The 19,383-nt window shown below is 40.0% G+C and overlaps 1 protein-coding gene across 1 annotated transcript in view; it reads right to left on the bottom strand.

Annotated features, from left to right (window-relative positions):
- The window catches only part of ESR2 (estrogen receptor 2), a 60,381-nt gene that overhangs the window by 26,661 nt on the left and 14,337 nt on the right, over window positions 1–19,383 (bottom strand). The window contains exon 4 of the mRNA XM_063290435.1: window positions 5,214–5,513. Coding sequence (XP_063146505.1) covers window positions 5,214–5,513 — 300 coding nt within the window. The remainder of the gene's footprint in view (window positions 1–5,213; window positions 5,514–19,383) is intronic.

Genomic DNA, 19,383 nt, shown 5'->3' with positions numbered 1-19,383 from the left:
GGCGGTGTTGGAAGCTTAGTCATGTTTGTAGGACACCTATCAAAATCAGCAGAACTTCAGTTAGTCATGTTTAAAGTAAGCCACATTTATTTCAACGTGCTCTTCTAAGTATGAATATATTTGGATCCAAGTTAGAAGACTTTTTTTCCAAAGTAGGAGAGAAAAATATAATGTAACTAACAACTGCACTTACTACATAAAATGGATTGAATTGGAGGGGCAGTAGAATTACGCACATTCTACCACCATTGCTTTGAGTGACAAAATAAGCAGAGAAAGTAATCAAAAGTGAAAATGGATTCATTTCCCAGCTGAGCGCAAATGTCTAGAACTTTCCAGTGATCAAAGTAAAATTACTATCATCAGGACCCCCATTCAAGATATCAATGCCTCCAAATTTCATTTAAGACTTTTAATGAAGAGTAATGCTCTTCTACTATGTCTCAGTTTTCTTGCTGGGTATGTGTTTTATAGGCCGTACAAAATTAGACACTGAGAGACTATACAATAGTCAAATGGATAATGTATTATTTGTGCCAGAGATGCTCATGCAGAAACTGTATGGCCATCTGTCAGAGTGTTTTAATGGGCTTCTTTTCTGAGCAGGGGGTTCAACTTGATGACCTAAATGGCCCTTCTCAACTCTTCGATTTTATAATTATTATTATTATAACAATAACAATATTATTGTTCTTTGGTAGAGCCTTTATGATTCTGTCTGGGTTGCAGCAGTTCTAGCTAAGCACCCAATTTCATTTTGACTTCATTACTTTAATGTCAAATTTAAGACTTTCTGTGCTCACAACAATACAGTCAAAATGGTCCAACCCATATATAAATGGGAACCATCTGCAGATTCAAGGTATGCCCAGTATCATCAAATAGAAGGAGGATAAGTCTTAAAGAAAAAGAATATGATCTCCACTAAGGTAAACCCTGTCTTGTTAATAATGGTCTGTAAATAATAAACTATTATTTCCTTGTCCATACATTAAGGGCTTCAGATTTATGTATCTGTATCTGATACTAGCAACACCTGACATGGAATTTGTACTTAATTCATATCTGACTTTGACCTGAAGATCTCATGACTTAGAAGTTTTGTCTAATTTGGGAGCTTTTTTTGCTTCTTCCCTCATACTTCTTGCAACATCTTGCCTGGTAAAGAGATGTCAAAAAGCTTGCATGTATTTCTAGGATATTATTTAGCTACAGTTATTTTTCCCACAGAGCTAGGATTACTTCTACTTTAAAAATGTAAAAAAACAAATTAGCTAACTCGGGTTCTAGGCAGATTAAAAACAGCGCCAGTCATAATGGATCAATTGAAAGTAATATTCTTTATAGAGGAAAAGAAACTGTTAAACATTGAGTGAAGTACAATGGTCAAAAGACAAGGAGGAGGAAGAGTCACATAGATTCAAATGATAAAAACAGCCCCTTGTTATCTGGATAGGTCATTTCCTGACTCACACTGAGAAGTCACAGCTATCTAAAGATAATAATAGAGAAATCCAAGGTTTTACCCCCAAATGGGTAAAAACTTTCCCCAAAAGTTCTAAGTGGAGTGCTAAAGCCCAAAACACCCAGGGGACCCCAAGTTGCCTACTTGAAACAAAGGGCCAAATCTATCAAGAAAAGCTGTTATACTCTGAAGCTTCAGAACAGATTCCAGACCTTCAGTGCTGATGATGTTTCCAGACCTCTGGATGACCAGCAGCTGCCACAAGCCTCAGGGACTGAGGAACAGGACACTAGAGGCTCTGCAAGAGAAGGATTCCTATCTCTGCCCTGAATTGAAGAAGAGATGGGTGGCAGGGATTGGAAAGTCCCTATTGAGTGGAATCGAAGCAGTAATTTGTTAGCTGAATGGCCTAGCAAGAAAAGCATGCTACTTTCCTGGAGCACACATTCTTGATGTGATGGAAAAGCTCCCAAGACTATTTGAGGCCATTTCTCACTGATCCATGTGGGACCAAATGGCATAGCCAAACACAATCCTGAAGACATTTCAGGGGCCTTTGAAGCACTAGGCAAGAGGGTGAAAAGCACTGGGAGCACAGGTTGTGTTTCTCCACTCCTACTTGTCAAAAGACACAGCCCAGGAAGAGAGAGGAAAATACTTGAAGTGAACAAGTAGATCAGGTTATGTGACCCAAGGATTGCACAGAGTATAAGGAACAAATAGGAAGAATTAAAAAGCTTTAATGCAGGAAGTCAAATTATTTCAGTAGGTTGAAATCTGGTAGGACAAAACCCATGAGTGAAATGCAAAGATTGAACGTTCAAACTTATTTAAAAGGAGTAGGCAAGACAAAAGGGAACTCTAATGAGGGATGGCTGAAACTGTTTTTTATATACTCCCCCAAACTGCTTTATTGAAGGAAGTGTCAGCATGCATTGAGAACCAAAAATTTGAGCATGATGGTTCAGTTGAGATCATTTGGGTAAGAATATAAGGAAACAACAAAGATATTACTGCAGGCAACTTCTATAGACCTGAAACACTATGTGAATGATAGATCATCATGGAGAAAATCTACCTATGTGATCTCTAGGAGTAAAAAACAACTTTTTGGCACATAATCAATCTATAGACTGAAAACTATTCCATTTTCCAGATGGCTGAAGATGAGACAAGGGGATCAGCTCTCCTAGAAGGAGAGGGAAAAGCTGATTGAAGAAATACAAGCTGTGGGAACTTGGGAGGAAGTAACCAAATGATCTCAGAATACAAAATACATTGGAGAGTGAAATTAAAGCATAATTACACATGCACACTAGATTTCAGGAGATCAAACTAGCTTAGAGAAATACTAGGTAGAATGCCATGGACAGAAATCCTGGAGCACAGGGGACAGGGACAACTTCTAAAAAATAAGACCCTGGAAGTATAATTGCACACCATTCCAATGAGAAAAAGAAAATGGGGAGAGCTTAGGGAGTCATCATGGATGCATAGTTCTAATTGAAATATAAGTTAAAAAGGACGTATATATAAAATGGAAGATTTGTGTAATCACCAAAAATGTGTACCAGCAAATATCTAATATCTGCTGAAAGAAAGTTCAGAAGGCTAAAGCACAAAAGATATTTAGACCTATAAGGGCAGCTAAAAGCAACAAAAAGGGATTTTTTGGCTATGTCAATAGAAAAATGAAGAAAATGAAAAGGGTGAGCCTGTTGCTAGGAGAGTATGGTAGCATAGTAACAGGTGATAGAGAGAGGGCAGAGTTCCTGAATTCCTTCTTTGCTTTGGTCTTCTCCCCAAGAGGTACTGTGTTCAGATTAACCTAAGCAGAACCTTCTACAAAAGAAGGAATTGGCAACCCAAGGTAAATAAAGAGATGGTGAGGGAGCACATGGCTATGATGAATGAGTCTAAGTCTCCACAATCAGAGTCTTGTCTCAGAGTTATGTCTGAGAGTCTTGAAACATCTTGTGGATGTCATCTCAGATCACCTTTCCATGGACAAGGGCCAGAGGACTGGGGAAATGTACGTGTTCCTATCTTCAAAAGGAAAGAGACAAAGAGGATGCTGGTAAGTACAAGCCAATCAACTTGGCATTAATCCTGGACAAAATTCTGGGCCAAATTACTAAATGGTCAGTTTGTGAGCCTTTAGAAAAGAATGTATTGCTTGGCAGGAGCCAGAATAGCTTTATCAATAAAGCATGCCAAACCAACCTGATCTCCTTCTTTGATAGAGTGACCAGTTTAGTTACCATAGGAATGCAGTGGACACAGTATACCTTGATTTCAGCAAAACATTGAGTAAAGTCTCCTGTGAGATTCCAGTACAGCAAATGGCAAAATGTATGGTACTAGTGGATGAACTAGTTGAACAATCATACCCAACAAATGTATATCAATGGTTCGGTGTCAACTGAAGGGAACTATTGAGTGAAGGACTACAGGATTCCATTCTAAATCCTGCATAATTCTATATATTTATAAATTATTTGGAGGAGAGGTTAGAAAATATGATTATCAAACCTGTAGATGACACAAAGATAGTGGGGACAGCAAAAGATAGTGGGGAGCAGTGTTTCTTAACCTTGGCAATTTAAGATGTGTGGACTTCAACTCCCAGAATTCCCCAGCCAGCATGCTGACTAGGGACTTCTGGGAGTTGAAGTCCACATATTTTAAAGTTGCTAAGGTTGACAGACACTGCTTTAGAGAATAGAATCAAGATTCAAGAGGATCTTGACAAACTGATACTTTAGGCAAAACTCAGCAAGATTAATGTCTACAGAGATAAATGCAAAATCTATTTGGAGCAGTGCAACAGTGAGCTGGGTGAATCATAAATTGAATATGACCAACAGTGTGATGCAGCTGCAAAAAAAAAATGCAGTCCTAGGCTGCATCAACACAAATGTAATGTCAAATCAAGGGAAGTCCTCATTCCTCTCTATTCTGCATTGGTTAGGCTGCACCTAGAATATTGCATTCAATTCTGGACACCACATTTTAGGAAGAATAGTGGCAAACTACATCATGCCCAGAAGAGAGCAACCAAGATGAAAAGGGTCTTAGAAAGAAAAGCCTAGGAATGTTTGGGGGTGTTGAGTATGGTTATCCAGGAGCAGAGACTTTGGGGAGACATGATAGTTTCTTCAAATATTTGAAGGGTTTCATGTAGGAGATGGTGCAGAATTGTTCAGAGTTGTTCCAGAAGACAGGGTAGGACAAGAAACAGGGTTTAAATTACAAGGAAGTAAATTTTGGTTGAACATCAGGAAAGAAATCAATGGAACAGCCTGTCTTGGAGGTGGTGGACTTTCCTTTGCTGGGGATGTTTAAATATGCTGGATAGTTTGGTCAGGGATGCTATTGTAGATGATCTCCACAACACATGGGAAACCTTATATTCTATGATTCTACTTTTGCTCTACACCAGTGTTTCTCAACCTTTGCAACTTTAAGATGTGTGGACTTCAACTCCCAGAATTCCCCAGCCAGCTAATGAGGAATTCTGGGAGTTGAAGTCCATACATCTTAATGTTGCAAAGGTTGAGAAACACTGCTCTACACAATAACCCTCACCTAGGCTGTATTACCAAATAACAGTGCAATGACTGATATGTTTTTCCTGTTCTAGGACCTAAAGTTTGTTTAAAAATATGTTAATACTCATATTTTAAATTTAGCACAAGCTCCTCTCTAAACGCTTCTAGAAAATATTCAAATTTTTCAAATTCCTTACCAGGGATCTTTTTGGCCCAACCAATCATATGGACCAATTCTTTGTCTGCAAGTTTCGTCAAGGACATCATCATGGAAGCTTCTGTAAATGGCTTGTTGGGGCGACTCATCAACACATTTGGTGGTTCAGCTTCAAGTAATATGGAGACAAACTGTTCTGGGCTTAGCACATTGCCCAGGACCTCTTTCACTTGGATTATACTGTCATTATTCTTTTTCACTTTGCCCACACAATGCACCAAATCTTCTGGATTACGGTGACGGCGGATGATACGATATCCACAACGCTCTCTTCTTGAACCTGTAATTTTAAAAAAAATTGAGCTAATTTCATTACTATTCTTTAGTATTCCAGTAACCAAATCACTATATCAATTATACATGTGTACCTAAATTGTATAAGAAGAGCTGACTGCCAATTTTCTAAAAGTGTACCAAATCCATGTTGGAAAATTCCTGTGGGTAATTTCCAGTTTAGTTTGCACCCAGCACTTACTCCAGATCAGAGTAAGTACATGTGTGACTCAGTTCAGCTAGCAAAAATACAGCAAACATTAAAAAAATTAACTGGCAAGTGGGATAAAAGGCAGGCAAAAGGCAGGGGGAATACTGTATATGAAGAACAGGCACAGATTAAAAGGGCAGGGGATTTAATATCTATAATCTACATTATCTATATCTGTATATCAAAAGGTCCCAAATTTTTCCAAAGCCACTGGAAACAATACTGTGGGTAATTAGCATGGACAGTCCCAAAGAAAGTGGCCTTTGGTTACTCCAACATTAACCCTTTTATGTAAATAACAGTAGCAAAATTGAGATGGAAAGTAGAACACCAGGTGATCCTTCCTCTAGTCTCTACCATGAAGGAAATAGTTTAGTGGATGGGGATGATGTATCCAGCAATCTAAAGGAAGCAACAATTTTGCATCAAAGATTTAAAAAAAGATCAGCTTCCAAGGACTTCTAGTAGCGTGGCAGTCAAAAATAAAATAAAAACAGTAAAAAAAAGTAAAATGGGTGTTAATCTTATTGGAGGCTTGTGTTGCTTCTTATTTTGGGCATTCTGGAAGCTACTGAGAGAGGACTTGGTGCCCATATCTGGCTCATGGGCTACGGATAACCCATCCCTATTGCAGACCTTGATAGTCCGGTATGATACATTTATTATCACATTTATTATCAGGAAAGAGCCCTGGTGACAAGAGAAGAGCTGATTGGGAACCAGGATCCCAGGAAGATGGTAGGAAGCCAAGCAATTATTTTGGCCCCAAATCAACTTAATTTTCTGGGTACTAGACAAACACAACATCACAAATAAATGAGTGGTTCAGTATTCAGTCTGCATGATGCAGAAAGAAGCTGCAAATTTGTCAAAGTGAAGGCACCATCTAAGTCTAGTTTGGCATAATGAAATCTTGATTTAGTTATACTGCAACCAGAGAATAAAGCTGTCAAACAAAATCCCAGTTCCATCCCATTCTCCCATAATCAATATGCCCTAGGCTAGCAGATCCCACACAAGGATCATCCTACACACAGATCCCACATCCTCCCCAACAACTGATCAACAGTTGCATTATTAAAACTATTTTATTATATAATTTTCTCTTCTTTTCTTGATCCTGAAACTTGTTAGCTGGATATACAATTCTACATCTCTCTCTGTGGGTTTCTCTCTGACATGTTTCTCTCTCTGACATTCTGAAATTGGATCTGATTCTTCAAATACCTGCTTGTATGTTTCTACTGCCATTTATATTCTCAATCCAAAAGTTCCCAACTGCCAAAGTTTTCATGGCTTCATCAAGCTAAATTTACAGATACCACCACAGTTTCTCCCTTGGCATTTAAAGCTATCCATAAATACAATAGAAATGGAATCAACTCAAACATAGTTTATCAACCTTTCTAAGAACAGTGAATCACTTTGCAAAATACTGTGTAGCCAGAAAACTAAGAGCTGATCTGACTGTGGACAGCAAACAAATATTTCCTGGCATCCTCATGAAGCTCAGCAGGAGTTTCCATCCAAGACATTTACTCTGATTCAAACAGCATGTACGCATAGACCATTCCTCATATCTTCCTCAGCCTTGTTTGGAACTGTACCCATGAGGCAGCTCTCTGTGAAGCCTAGGGAATCTTATAGGTGCTTTTTAAATGAAGGGGAAAATCTGTGCTTTTCAATTTTTCAAATACAGCAGCCCTAGATTTTTAAGTTTCTCAATCCGGACACTGTTGCTGCTATGTACCCTGGGGAGGAGAGGAAGGGCAGATTTCAAGGCAGAGAAGTATGAGAGGTTCATAACCCTTTCTTCTATACATCCCTTTCCTTTGGTTCACCATTTTCTGGCAGGCAACTAACTACTGATAGCACACTAGAAATGTTGCTGAGTTTAAGTACTCCCCTATCCACTGTTTCTCTTTGGCAAGTGGTGGAACATGTGCTAGTCTCTCTAAAGACAAAATGGAGGCAATGAAGAACAATAATTGCATGGCTGATTTACCCCTGAAACAAGCATTTGAGGGAAGAAAGATAATCTTACTGCAATGTTCTGCTCAAGTTTAGTAACAGGGCTCTTCCATGCAATCCTTGATCTGGCACAAACTTATACCAGCATCAAATGTGCTGTCTCCACTGGCAATCCTGTTGTGGAATATGATGCTGGTAAATGATGCTGTCCTTATTTATGGTGTGCAGGGCATGTTAAGGACAGGGATAGGTAGATTCCCCTTGATTTGCTTCCCTTCCCTCCCAACAAATGTTCTTAGTTGGTGGGAAAATATCCCCCAATCCTCCTCAAGACAGAATGAGGCTGAGACCAGGGAGGAGGCAAGTCTGTCAGTTGGTTACAGTGGTAGGTTTAACCATTGACAAAGCTCACTTTGGTTTGCACATAATTGGCCACCAGTTTCAGTCCAAGAGGTATCCCAACTGATCGAATCTCTTAAGGTCAACAAGGCTCCAGGTGCTTATTGTGTTATGCCTGAAATGATTAAAAAGAACTCTAGTTGGTGGGCACCTCTGTTAGCATCTTTGTTCACATTTATAGACCAGACTGGTCACACCCAAAGAGACTGGGGGATGGCAATAATTGTCCCAATTTATAAAAAGGGTAACAAGAATGAGCCAGGCATCTATAGGCCCATCAGCCTTTTGAGTCTTGTCAGCAAATTATATGCCAAACATTTAAATCTCAAACTACAAGACCGGATTGAGACAGAGGGCATAATTCAAGATGAACAGGCAGGTTTCAGAGAAGGGAGATCAACAGTAGATCACATACTGGTGCTGCATCGTCTTGTACAAAAATAAACATACAAAAAGAAATCATCCCTCTTTGTAGCCTTCCTTGATTTTAAACAAGCCTTTGATTCAATATCCTGAAATGTTCTTTGGGAAAAATTAAAAAATACAACTATCGATAGGTGCCTTCTCCACCTCATGCAGAAATTATATTCCAATTCCACCTTAAGAGTGAGGTATAACCCCCACGGGACCCTCTCTGGCATAGTAAACATGCAGAAAGGAGTGCGACAAGGATGCATTCTTGCCCCCTCCCTTTTTAATCTCTGTATTAATTAACTGGTGGACCTCTTACATAACATGGATAATCACACACCCAATCTAGCACAGCACAAAATTCCAATCCTCCTATATGCTGATGATGCTGCTTTAATTTCACAAACGCCCACTGGATTGAAAAGAGCAATTGCAGCAACACTAAGGTACTGCAGATAAAACCATTTGGTTCTCAACTTTGATAAATCAAAAATTCTGGTTTTTGCTAAGAGAGCTAGGCAGCATTCCTGGAAAGGAAAAGGGCATAAATCAGAGCAGGTTAATGCATTTAAATACCTTGGGGGTGGTCTTCCACTCAAAAGGTACTTGGAATGCACACCAGAATTACATAGTGCAATTAGCCCTTAGGTCAATGAACGCCATTAAACAGTTTTTTTACACTGGTGGAGGACAGTTAGTACCTGCGGCTTTAAAACTTTTTGAGGCCAAAACACTGGCTCAAATTCTTTACGGGGCACAAATAGGAATTTATATAAAGAAGGTGCCTCAGGAAACAGTGCAAACAAAATTCCTGCAATTAATTTTAGCCTCACCCAATGGCACATCAAATGCCCAGTTAAGGCTTGAGACAGGAATGCCGTCAATTCAAATGAGGGCCTGGAAGTTGGTTATAAATTATTGGCTAAAAATCCAATTTTTCCCAGTTGGTTTAACCCCTCTGGTTCTAACAGATAACTTCTCTTCACCCTGGAAGCAGGCGGTAGAATATAAGCTGACTTCATATGGACTCTCTCCACTATTCTTAATATCATTAGGCTATGACCAAGCTAAACAACTAGTCATCCAAAGAATAAGGGACATGGAGTTCCAGAATGAAATTAATAGGCTCCCACAACATAACAGAATTTGGATAAACAGCGGCATGTGGGAACCAGCAAGATATTTGCTAAACCTAACCTTCCCTAAGCTGAGAATTGCATTCTTCAAAGCTAGATTCAATAGTCTTCCATCTACACTACTCCAAGGCAGGTATAATAAAGTCCCTATAGCCGAGACTATCTGCCCACGTGATGAAGAAGTAGAAACCATCTCACATGTACTGCTACACTGTAAATTTTACAGGGATATCAGGTCAATCTACATTTTGCCCCTAGTAGATCAATTCCCTGGGTATCCAGATAATTTTTATGTGCACCATCTACTTCAGGATCTAAAACCATACATTATGCGTACAGTTGCCAAATTCTGTGCTGCTGCAATGAAAATAAGACAAAACCAGGCAAAGAAATAACTCCATTTTAAAAAGTACTTTTAAATTTGAAATATCTTAATTAATAAATAGCTCACACCACTAAGGTAACACATGTATTAATATAGTAGTAGCAGAGAGAACCCTATATTATTATGTGATATATCTTATTAGTAGGTAGTATATTATTGTATTTCTTTGTTTTACTTTGCTTTTCTCCTTTTAACTTTTGCTGGTCATTGACCTAATAAATTTGATTGATTGATTGATTGATTGATTGCATGCTTGTTCAAAGGCACTCCAATTATCGGGGTCCTTTGGGACAGAGATTTAATGCTATTCGAAGAAGAATGGTGAACCCATATTCAAATGCAGCCTAAACAACAACTGGCAGGGATGGGAGAGTTGCCTTGTGACACAGGTGAAGGAGAACTGTGTCTCCTTCCTCACCATGCACCACGACAAGGTAACGATCCTTTGCTGAAGAGAGTAGGTATGGCAACATCCATTTCCTTCCTTCCTTCCTTCCTTCCTTCCTTCCTTCCTTCCTTCCTTCCTTCCTTCCTTCCTCCTTCCTTCCTTCCTTCCTTCCTTCCTTCCTTCCTTCCTCTTTCCCTTTGAGTCAGTTTTTGACTCCTGGCAACTGCCTGGACTAGTCCCTGCAGTTTTCATGTTAAGGTTTTTCAGAATGGTTTGGCTTTGCCTCCTTCCTAGGGCTGAGAGAGGGTGACTGGCCTAAAGTCACCCAGCTGGCTTTGTGCCTAAGGCAGGTCTAGAACTCACAGTCTCCCGGTTTCTAGCCTGATGCCTTAACCACTACACCAAACTGGCTCCTACATCCATATATACACCTTCCATGTTTATGAAACAAAACCAGTTTCAGTAAAATTACTTAATGCTGAATGTGTACAAGGCTTTGCTGCACAAAAGATCTAAATGTAAATGTGGATCTTGTGCAGCCTGACCCAAGGGATCAGCTTAAGCTTCTGAAACACAAAGAACCTAAACCATCCTGAGCACAACATTCTTATCCTCTCTGCCAACTAGGGCAGAGGTGGCACATTTGACCTTTATTTGCTAAGAGATGACAGAAACGGGAGAGAACATCTCTCTATTCCCAGCTAGAGAGGCACTGATTAGGGTGCTGGGCCACAATCTGGATTTAATGGTGATACTGAACAGCCAAAATGTTTCTCTATTTTAATCTTCTCCAAGCCTGGTACTCTCCTATAGTACTGGCTTACAGCCCTTATCAACTCCAGGCAGCACAGGCCACACTAGCCAGAAATTATGGAAATTATAGTCTGATGCATCTTGAGGGTGTCAGTTTGGCAAAGGCTGTGGTGTATGATTCTCCTGACTGTTTAAATATTCTTTTCTTTTTTTATCATACCTTTCCATTTTAAATTTTACAAAGCAAGAAAAAAATCTGTTAGTCTAAATCAAACAAAAAACCTAAGAAATTACACACTCTCAAATAGAAAGAATAAATGCAGAAAATATTACTCAAAAAATACCAATCAAGCCCAGTAAAACACTACTGAAATCTTATCTGCTTAAAAGCTGAGAACACTGGGTTTCTGGGGAATGGATGAATCTGCCAATTTTTAGTTTACTCAATATCTCATTCCAGCTTTAAATTTATTTCATCCCATATCCACATCAATGTGTGAGTATGTACTTCTTAAAGTTTTATTTGGAAACTCACATGGATTTTTCCCTAACCCTAACTGTTGTAATTGAAGCGAATATTTGTAGCTCAGGGTTGAACTGTGGAGTCCTTGGTGCTCTCTGAGCTTTGTTTTCCTGCAGACGTTTCATTGCCAGACTAGGCAACATCTTCAGTGCCACTGAAGATGTTGCCTAGTCTGGCAATGAAACGTCTGCAAGAAAACAACAAGGCTCAGAGAGCACCAAGGACTCCTAACCATTCTCTAATATAATCATTTTTTACTGGAAAAGTACAAAACAAAATTTGGGAAAATGCAAATTTCCAAACAGTTCTGTAGTCTGGTTTGTGTACAGATTCATGAAAACAGCATTAAGAAAAATGGTTTGCAACAACCATTAACCCACTGAGCTCCCTCACCCGCATAACAGAGATTACACTTCTTACAGGTGTTTGCATACCTCAACTAATATTCCTTCTCAAACATAAACAAAACCAGTGATCCACAATCACATTTTCAAACTTACTTCCAGAACAATAATTACCAGAAATTAACTCTTTTAAACAGAAAATGGAAATTAATAGGATCGTAAGAGATGCGATAGGCGAAAAGCATCCTTAAAACACATCAGCTTCAGTCCAAACCACAGTTCACACTCACCAAAAGATATTGCTAACTAGAAATCCTTTGAATATTTACCAATTTTTCATGTAAATATTCAAAATGTAAGAATTTAAGAAAATTGTTGGCTCTCTGGAATGATTTTTTTTTCTTTCATAAGTCCTAACCTAAGTGATATTTATTTAGCTGCTGACCTTGTGGTGAGACAGATTTACTGGTAGCAATTCTAAGGAAACTTAAATGATCCATGACTGTAGTTTACATTATGCTTAAATAAATAAATGATGGTGATGGTGATGGTGATGATAATGGTCAGATTGGAAACATTGATGTGATTACAACAAGGGGAAGCAAAGCCTTGTCAGCATGTATAAATTGGTTGGAAATTAAATAATTCACAGAACTGAAGCATTCCTATTTTCTTCTGGAATACAATATACTGCCAAAGTAAGATGCGTATTAAATTAGTATTCCTGTCATTTGGGAGTCCAGTTTCATTCTTGAACCATGAAAGGTAACCATTATGAAGGAATGAAGGGACACATGCCTACACATGTACACACAAACATATATTAAAAAATCAGTGCCATGCTCACTTGCACATATTACCATCCGCATCAATAAAAATCAGAAAAACAGAAACATAAATTGAATTGTGCAGAGTGAGCACCAGAAATGGTCTCATCAGATCACTGGTATGTCCGTCCCACTGTCCTCCATCAACCAACAGTGGCTCTCTGGGTCCTCTTACTTCAGTCCAGCCTTCTGCAAATGTTGCCTTCCATGTTAGACCAGCTGGCTACGCCTGCTCATACCCAATGGGGATTAATTATAAGAACTCAAGTTCCACATATACCGATGGCACCAGGTTGGGGAAGGCAGTTCAAAACTATCTCAGGAGTGGCAATGGGGGAGGAAAGCAAATTGGCAATAAGAAGAAAAAGAAACAAACCCAGTCCAACACCATATCTAAAAAAGACTTATTTGGATTTAATGAGAGTTATTTGGATTTAATTTCCTAGGGGGAAACAAGCACATATCCACCCTCCATCCTCTTTCCTCTACCTAACCTAGATGCCCTGAAAATGGATAGTATACAGGCAAAAAATAAAAGAGGAAGTACCTCCCCTCTTCCTGAATAAATGGTTCTGTCCATCCCAGGCTCATTCAGGTGTCAGTACCAGAAAGTTGGCAAAAGATATTCAGCAGCTGAAGCGCTGGGACTCCGCATCCGCTCAGCTCTTCCAACGATGCAAAAGGAGCACCCAGCCAGCACTGAAAAAAGTAAGACAGGTTGTGGGCAAAAATCACCCAGAGTTTCTGGAAGGACAGATGTGAGAGGATGTGTGCCGTAATTTCTCAAGGCCTTTAACTAAATGTAGAGATATTGCCCCTTCCCTATACCTTACTCTTGGATCTGAGGCACTGGGTTTATTTTATTTTTACATGTTGTATTGATATTGTTCCTCTCCTGCCCATATTCAAAACTGCGAATTGTTGTCAAGTCTCCCCCTTTTAATTTTCAGGAATCCACTGGTGTGACAAAAGTTCTCAAAATGAAACTACTTTCTTATTATCTTTTCCAGACTATCTTTCTCAATACAAAACCAAATTATAGAATTTAGCCCAATAAAAACATATACTCTTTAAAAGATAGCCCACTATCATCTCTATCTTCCATTTCAGAGCAGACATTGCCATTTATTGTCGCATTTATATATCTTTGAGTCAACAGAAGGATTCCTGGTAGTAACTTTATGCCATCTACACACAAGGCCCTAGGACTGAACATGCGTGCTCAAAGCATGCATAATTATTAAGGACTCAAATCCATTCCAGTGGTCTCAGTGGGTCCACTGATTCATACATTAACAGCAGGCACATATAGTTATTTTAACTGCTGAAAAGATGCAATTCAGATCTGTGAGCAAAGTTGTCTTGCTAACCTTAGAGATAGCAATGTGGAGTTGGTCTTGTTGGAGGGCCCAGGAAATCAGCATGCCTCATTAGTATGTGGATAAATTTGCTCTAGGATGCAAATTCTCTATGTGCTTCTGGAGGAAACTGTTTGTTGTCCCTCCCACGTTTCTCACTTCCTCCTTCTTCACCATCTGGGAAGGGAGCATGCGCATGCAGCTCCTTCTATCTCTCTTGGGCCATATGGTGGGCCTAGCATTCAGGAGGTTCCCCCTTTCTCCATGTAGCCTTCAGCAGCAATGAGGGCTAAGGGTCAATTCAGTTTAGGGCAAGAAAGAATCATTTTTCTACTGAAATGGATGTAACTGGACCAAATAAATCAGTAAGACTCTTTTTACTAACTTTTGAACCTACTTTGTCTAAGTGTGTAATTCTTTATGCTTGGGTGGGCTAAGTGTGTAAGATCAATAACCTATATTTCTCTAATGTGCTCATTAATGCTATTTTAGATATTATTCTTTTTCTGTACACATCTTTCGCTGTGTTAAGCTCTGCTCCATTCAGTGGTCCTAGCTGTCCACTAATGGCTTCAGGTCTATGATCAATTTCACACATTGTGCAAAATCAGTGAAAGCTTAACTATGCTTAACTATGTTTGGTCAATTTGGTCTAGTGGTTAAGGCAACGGGCTAGAAACCAGGAGGCTGTGAGTTCTAGAGTCTTCTCTCTTAGGCATGAAAGCTGGCTGGGTGACCTTGGGCCAGTCTCTCTCTCTCAGCCCAACCCACCTCACAGGGTTGTTGTTGTGGGGAAAATAGGAGGAGGAAGGAGTAATAGGTATGTTCGCCGCCTTGAGTTATTTATAAAAAATAATAAAGGCGGGATAAACATTAAATAAATAAATAAATAAATAAATAAAATGTTTACTGAATAAGGCCCACTTGGCTGGGTGGCTGCATCTTACTAAATCAGAAAACACGGTTTCAAACTACAATGACTGCTTATGAAATACAAAGACAAACAAATCACATTATGGTTTAACAAGATGTGTGAACTTATCCTATACAGTATCCTGTTGTGTGCTCCTTATTTTCTCAAGAAATGGAACTTGGTCCTGTGAGCAGATCCTTCTTCGGTGCCCCTCTCCATATTGTCTCATTACCATCCATAATCACAACTTTAAGTCATTTTTTTTTCCTAAAAAGGCTCAGATACGCTGCAAAAATCTGACAAGCCCGCACCAGCATGTCTCTGGGGAAAACAAACAGCCCGACTGCCTAAAAACAATAAATCCTTTGCTCCACGTTAAATCTTAGTCTCATCACCACCACAAAAAGCTCAGCGTTTTCAGCGTTCACCCAGACTGAGATCCACAACCAGTTTGGCCCACAATCTTTCCAGAAACACAGACAAGGATTTCTCAAAGAAAGTAACTAAGCTTCAAATTTCCCTTTTGAAAGTGGTAATGTTTTTTGTGCCAGTCCCATTTGCCATTTTTCACATAAAACTCAAGCAACTTTCGTTGACAGAACCATGGTCCTCCTGCCATGGTGCTTTGGCACACTAGCATTCCACTGCCAATTTCCCATTTTCAAGAGTGAAAGGATAAGGATTTCAGCCAGAACAGGGCATATTGGTGATTTACAACAATTAAGCCTTAAAAGAATACTGCGCATTAGACCTATTTAAAGCTTCAATGGAAGCAATCACCAGTCCTGTTTCGCCTGTTCTCAGATCTGAAATTATTCATACCATTTTCTGTTTAAATATTTGATCATTGCTTCTCAGACTATTATAATATTTTTTTCTTATTACTGATGAGAAAAAAAGGTGGTGAGAAGTTCTAGAGACATATTGCAGAGCTACATTTTCAGGTGGATTGAAGAACACCAGAGACTTATTTTTGAAGTATTTCTTTTAGGTACAAATATACAAATAGAATACAGTGTAAGCAAATAGACATTAAAACTGCTGATGCTGGAGCAAATATCTAAAGTATGCACCCTGCAGATCATCAAAGTGCTTCTAGTCCATCTTGCCACCTGATTCTCTGTCTGTTAGTTCAAACTAACACAACACTGTATTCCTCTGTATCCTTGCAAACAGAGCAGCATCACCTTCTGAAGGAGACAGGCCAAGAAATTATATCCACAAGTAGCAAAGAATCACTCAGCAGTCCTAACACTTGTATTCACATCTAGCTTCTTGTCCTTAGAGCTTTTTCCTGTTTTATACTTAGAACAATCCAAAGATATAATTTAAGCTGAAAGAAGAAAGCTTGCTAAATATTGCACACTAAATTTCATAACTGAGTAGCAACACAACTAAGTTTTCCTCATTCCAACACTCTATTCTGGAAGAATTGACATGGTGCAGAGGTCAGCCTTCTCCAACTAGGCCAGCTGAGCATGATGGAAACTGTATTCTAACACATCAGGAGGGTATCCAGGTGGGAAAGTGACTAATGTCGTCCCTTCAACCTTCCTCTCCCTTTTCCATCATCTCATTCAGATACTGTTATTTCTCAGCTTTATTATGATCCATGTCTACTCAAAAAGAACTGCAAGGTGTTACAGGGCCTCTGTTTGATTATTTATAGCTCACTTTGGTTGTCTGTGGCAAACTTGAGATCACTATAGTTTCCAAGATCTCAGAACGAACTATGAACTTCTAAACTTATTCAATGAAATTTTATTCCTGAAAAGGCACACATTTTATATTTGCTCAGCAGTGCTCAAAAGCCATTGGCTAAATACGCAGTCATAAATGTCACATGTGGGTTGGGAGATTATTGTGTTGTTTTAGTTTAAATTGTAATGTAACCTGCCCAAACCATATTGGATAATTGCTGAGATTCTTACCTTCATGATTGCAAGGGCAGAAAATGATTCTTACTTTACACATCCCATCTCATTGTATAACACTGATTTATTTTAAAATAGCAGATGCATGTTGAACAATAGAAGGTTTTCCTTTTAAGTAATCATGGTGAGCATTTGGTCCCTTCTGCTGTTGAGATATTTTGATCCGAACAACCTGAAATCAAGGCTGACATGCCACTGTACAGTTGTCTTGCAAATGAACAGCACGGCTAGGCTGAATTTAGCTTTGATTACAGTATATATATATAAAATATAAATTTTTCTTCTCGCCCCTCTGGGTGGTATGTGTCTTCCTCAACCTCGGGTCCTCTACCAGAGACCTGGGAGTTTGAGGGTTCTGTGCAGTCTCTTAGCTGTTCCTAGCACTGCACTTTTCTGGACAGAGAGCTCTGAGGTTGTTCCTGAGCCACTCTCCCAGCTTGGGAGTCACAACCCCAAGTGCCCCTACCACCCCTGGGACCACTTTGGCCTTCACTTTTCACATTCTCTCTAGTTCCTCCTTCAGGCCCTGGTACTTCTCCAGCTTCTCATACTCCTTCTTCCTGATGTTGCTGTTACTTGGCACTCCTACATCTATCACCACCGCTGGCTTTTGGTCCTTGTCTACTACTATGATGTCTGGTTGATTGGCCAGTACCTGCCTGTCTGTCTGGATCTGGAAGTCCCACAGGATCTTAGCCCTGTCATTCTCCACAACCTTCTGTGGAATCTCCCATCTGGACTTGGGAGGGTCTAGCCCATACATTGTGCAGATGATCCTGTATACAATGCCAGCTACTTGGTTGCGCCATTCAGTGTATGCTGTTTCTGCCTGTATCTTACACCCTGCCACTATGTATTGGACTGTCTCTGTGGCCTCTCCACACAGCCTGCCCTTTGGGTCCTGTCTAGTGTGGTAGACCCTTGCTTCTATAGATCTGGTGCTTAGTGCCTGTTCTTGTGCTGCTATGATCAGTGCCTCAATGCTTTCTTTTAGTCCAGTCCTTTCTAGCCACTGGTAGGATTTCCCAATGTCAGCCACCTCAGCTATCTGTTGATGGTACATCCCATGCAGGATCTTGTCTTGCCATGGCACTTCCTCTGCTTGATCTTCCTTCCATGTCTGCTGCTGCCTCAGGCATTCTCTCAACAGCTCATCTTTAGGTGCCATCTTACTGATGTACTCCTGGATGCTCTGGGTCTCATCCAGGACAGTGGCTTTGACACTCACTAGACCTCACCCTCCCTATTTCCACCTGGTGTTCAGTCTATGCGTGTTGGACTTGGGGTGGAAGCCTCTGTACATTGTGAAGAGCTTTCGGGTCTTCACATCAGCAGCTTCCATGTCCTCATTTGGCCAGCTCACTATACCAGCAGGGTATCTGATGACTGGCAGGGCATATATGTTGATGGCATGGATCTTGTTCTTCCCATTGGGCTGGCTCTTCAGGACCTGTCTTATCCTTTGGTGGTACTTGGATGTTACTGTCTTCCTTGCCTCCTCATCGTGGTTCCCATGAATCTATAAGATACCAAGGTGCTTGTAGCTGGTCTGTATGTCTGTTATGTGGCCTACTGGTAGTTCCAGCCCATCAGTCTTAACTACCTTCCCTCTCTTTACTACCATTCAGCCACACTTCTCCAGTCCGAATGACATCCTAATGTCCTCACATGTCAGGTGGATCAGTGAGTCAATGTCTCGTTCACTCTTAGCATACAGCTTGATGTCATCCATGTAGAGTAGGTGGCTGATGGTAGTTCCACTCTTGAACTTGTATCTGTATCCAGTTCTTGTGATAATCTGGCTGAGGGGGTTCAAGCCCATGCAGAACAGCAGTGGGGACAGTGCATCACCTTGGTATATGCCACGATTGATGGCCACTTGTGCAAGCTGCCTTGAGTTGACTTCCAGTGTTGTCTTCCACAATCCCACTGAGTTCTTGAGGAAGGTCCTGAGTGTCCTGTTGACTTTGTATAGTGTCAGGCATTCACAGATCCATGTATGTGGCATTGAATCATAGACCTTCCTGTAGTCAATCCAGGCTATGCTCAGATTAGTCTGTCTAGACCTTGAGTCTCGGGAGACTGCTCTATCTATCTATTTCATGGTTGTGTTAACACCAATGGCTTTTAAGATCTCTTGGCTGTATTAATATTTATATTTAATTTTTTGGTATTGTTTTCACTCTTGTTTTTATTATTGTTAGCTGCCCAGTGTCACTGGTTTGAGATGGACAGCTATATAAATTGAAAAACAAACAAACAAACAAACTGGTGTTTGGAGCCTCTGGTGTTGTTCCCAATGCCTTTCTGAGCTGTGCTCACGT

This window comes from Candoia aspera, chromosome 1 (genome assembly GCF_035149785.1).
Source record: "Candoia aspera isolate rCanAsp1 chromosome 1, rCanAsp1.hap2, whole genome shotgun sequence".
In the NCBI taxonomy this organism is placed as follows: Eukaryota; Metazoa; Chordata; class Lepidosauria; order Squamata; family Boidae; genus Candoia; species Candoia aspera.
This window is presented reverse-complemented; position numbering and strand designations above follow the sequence as displayed.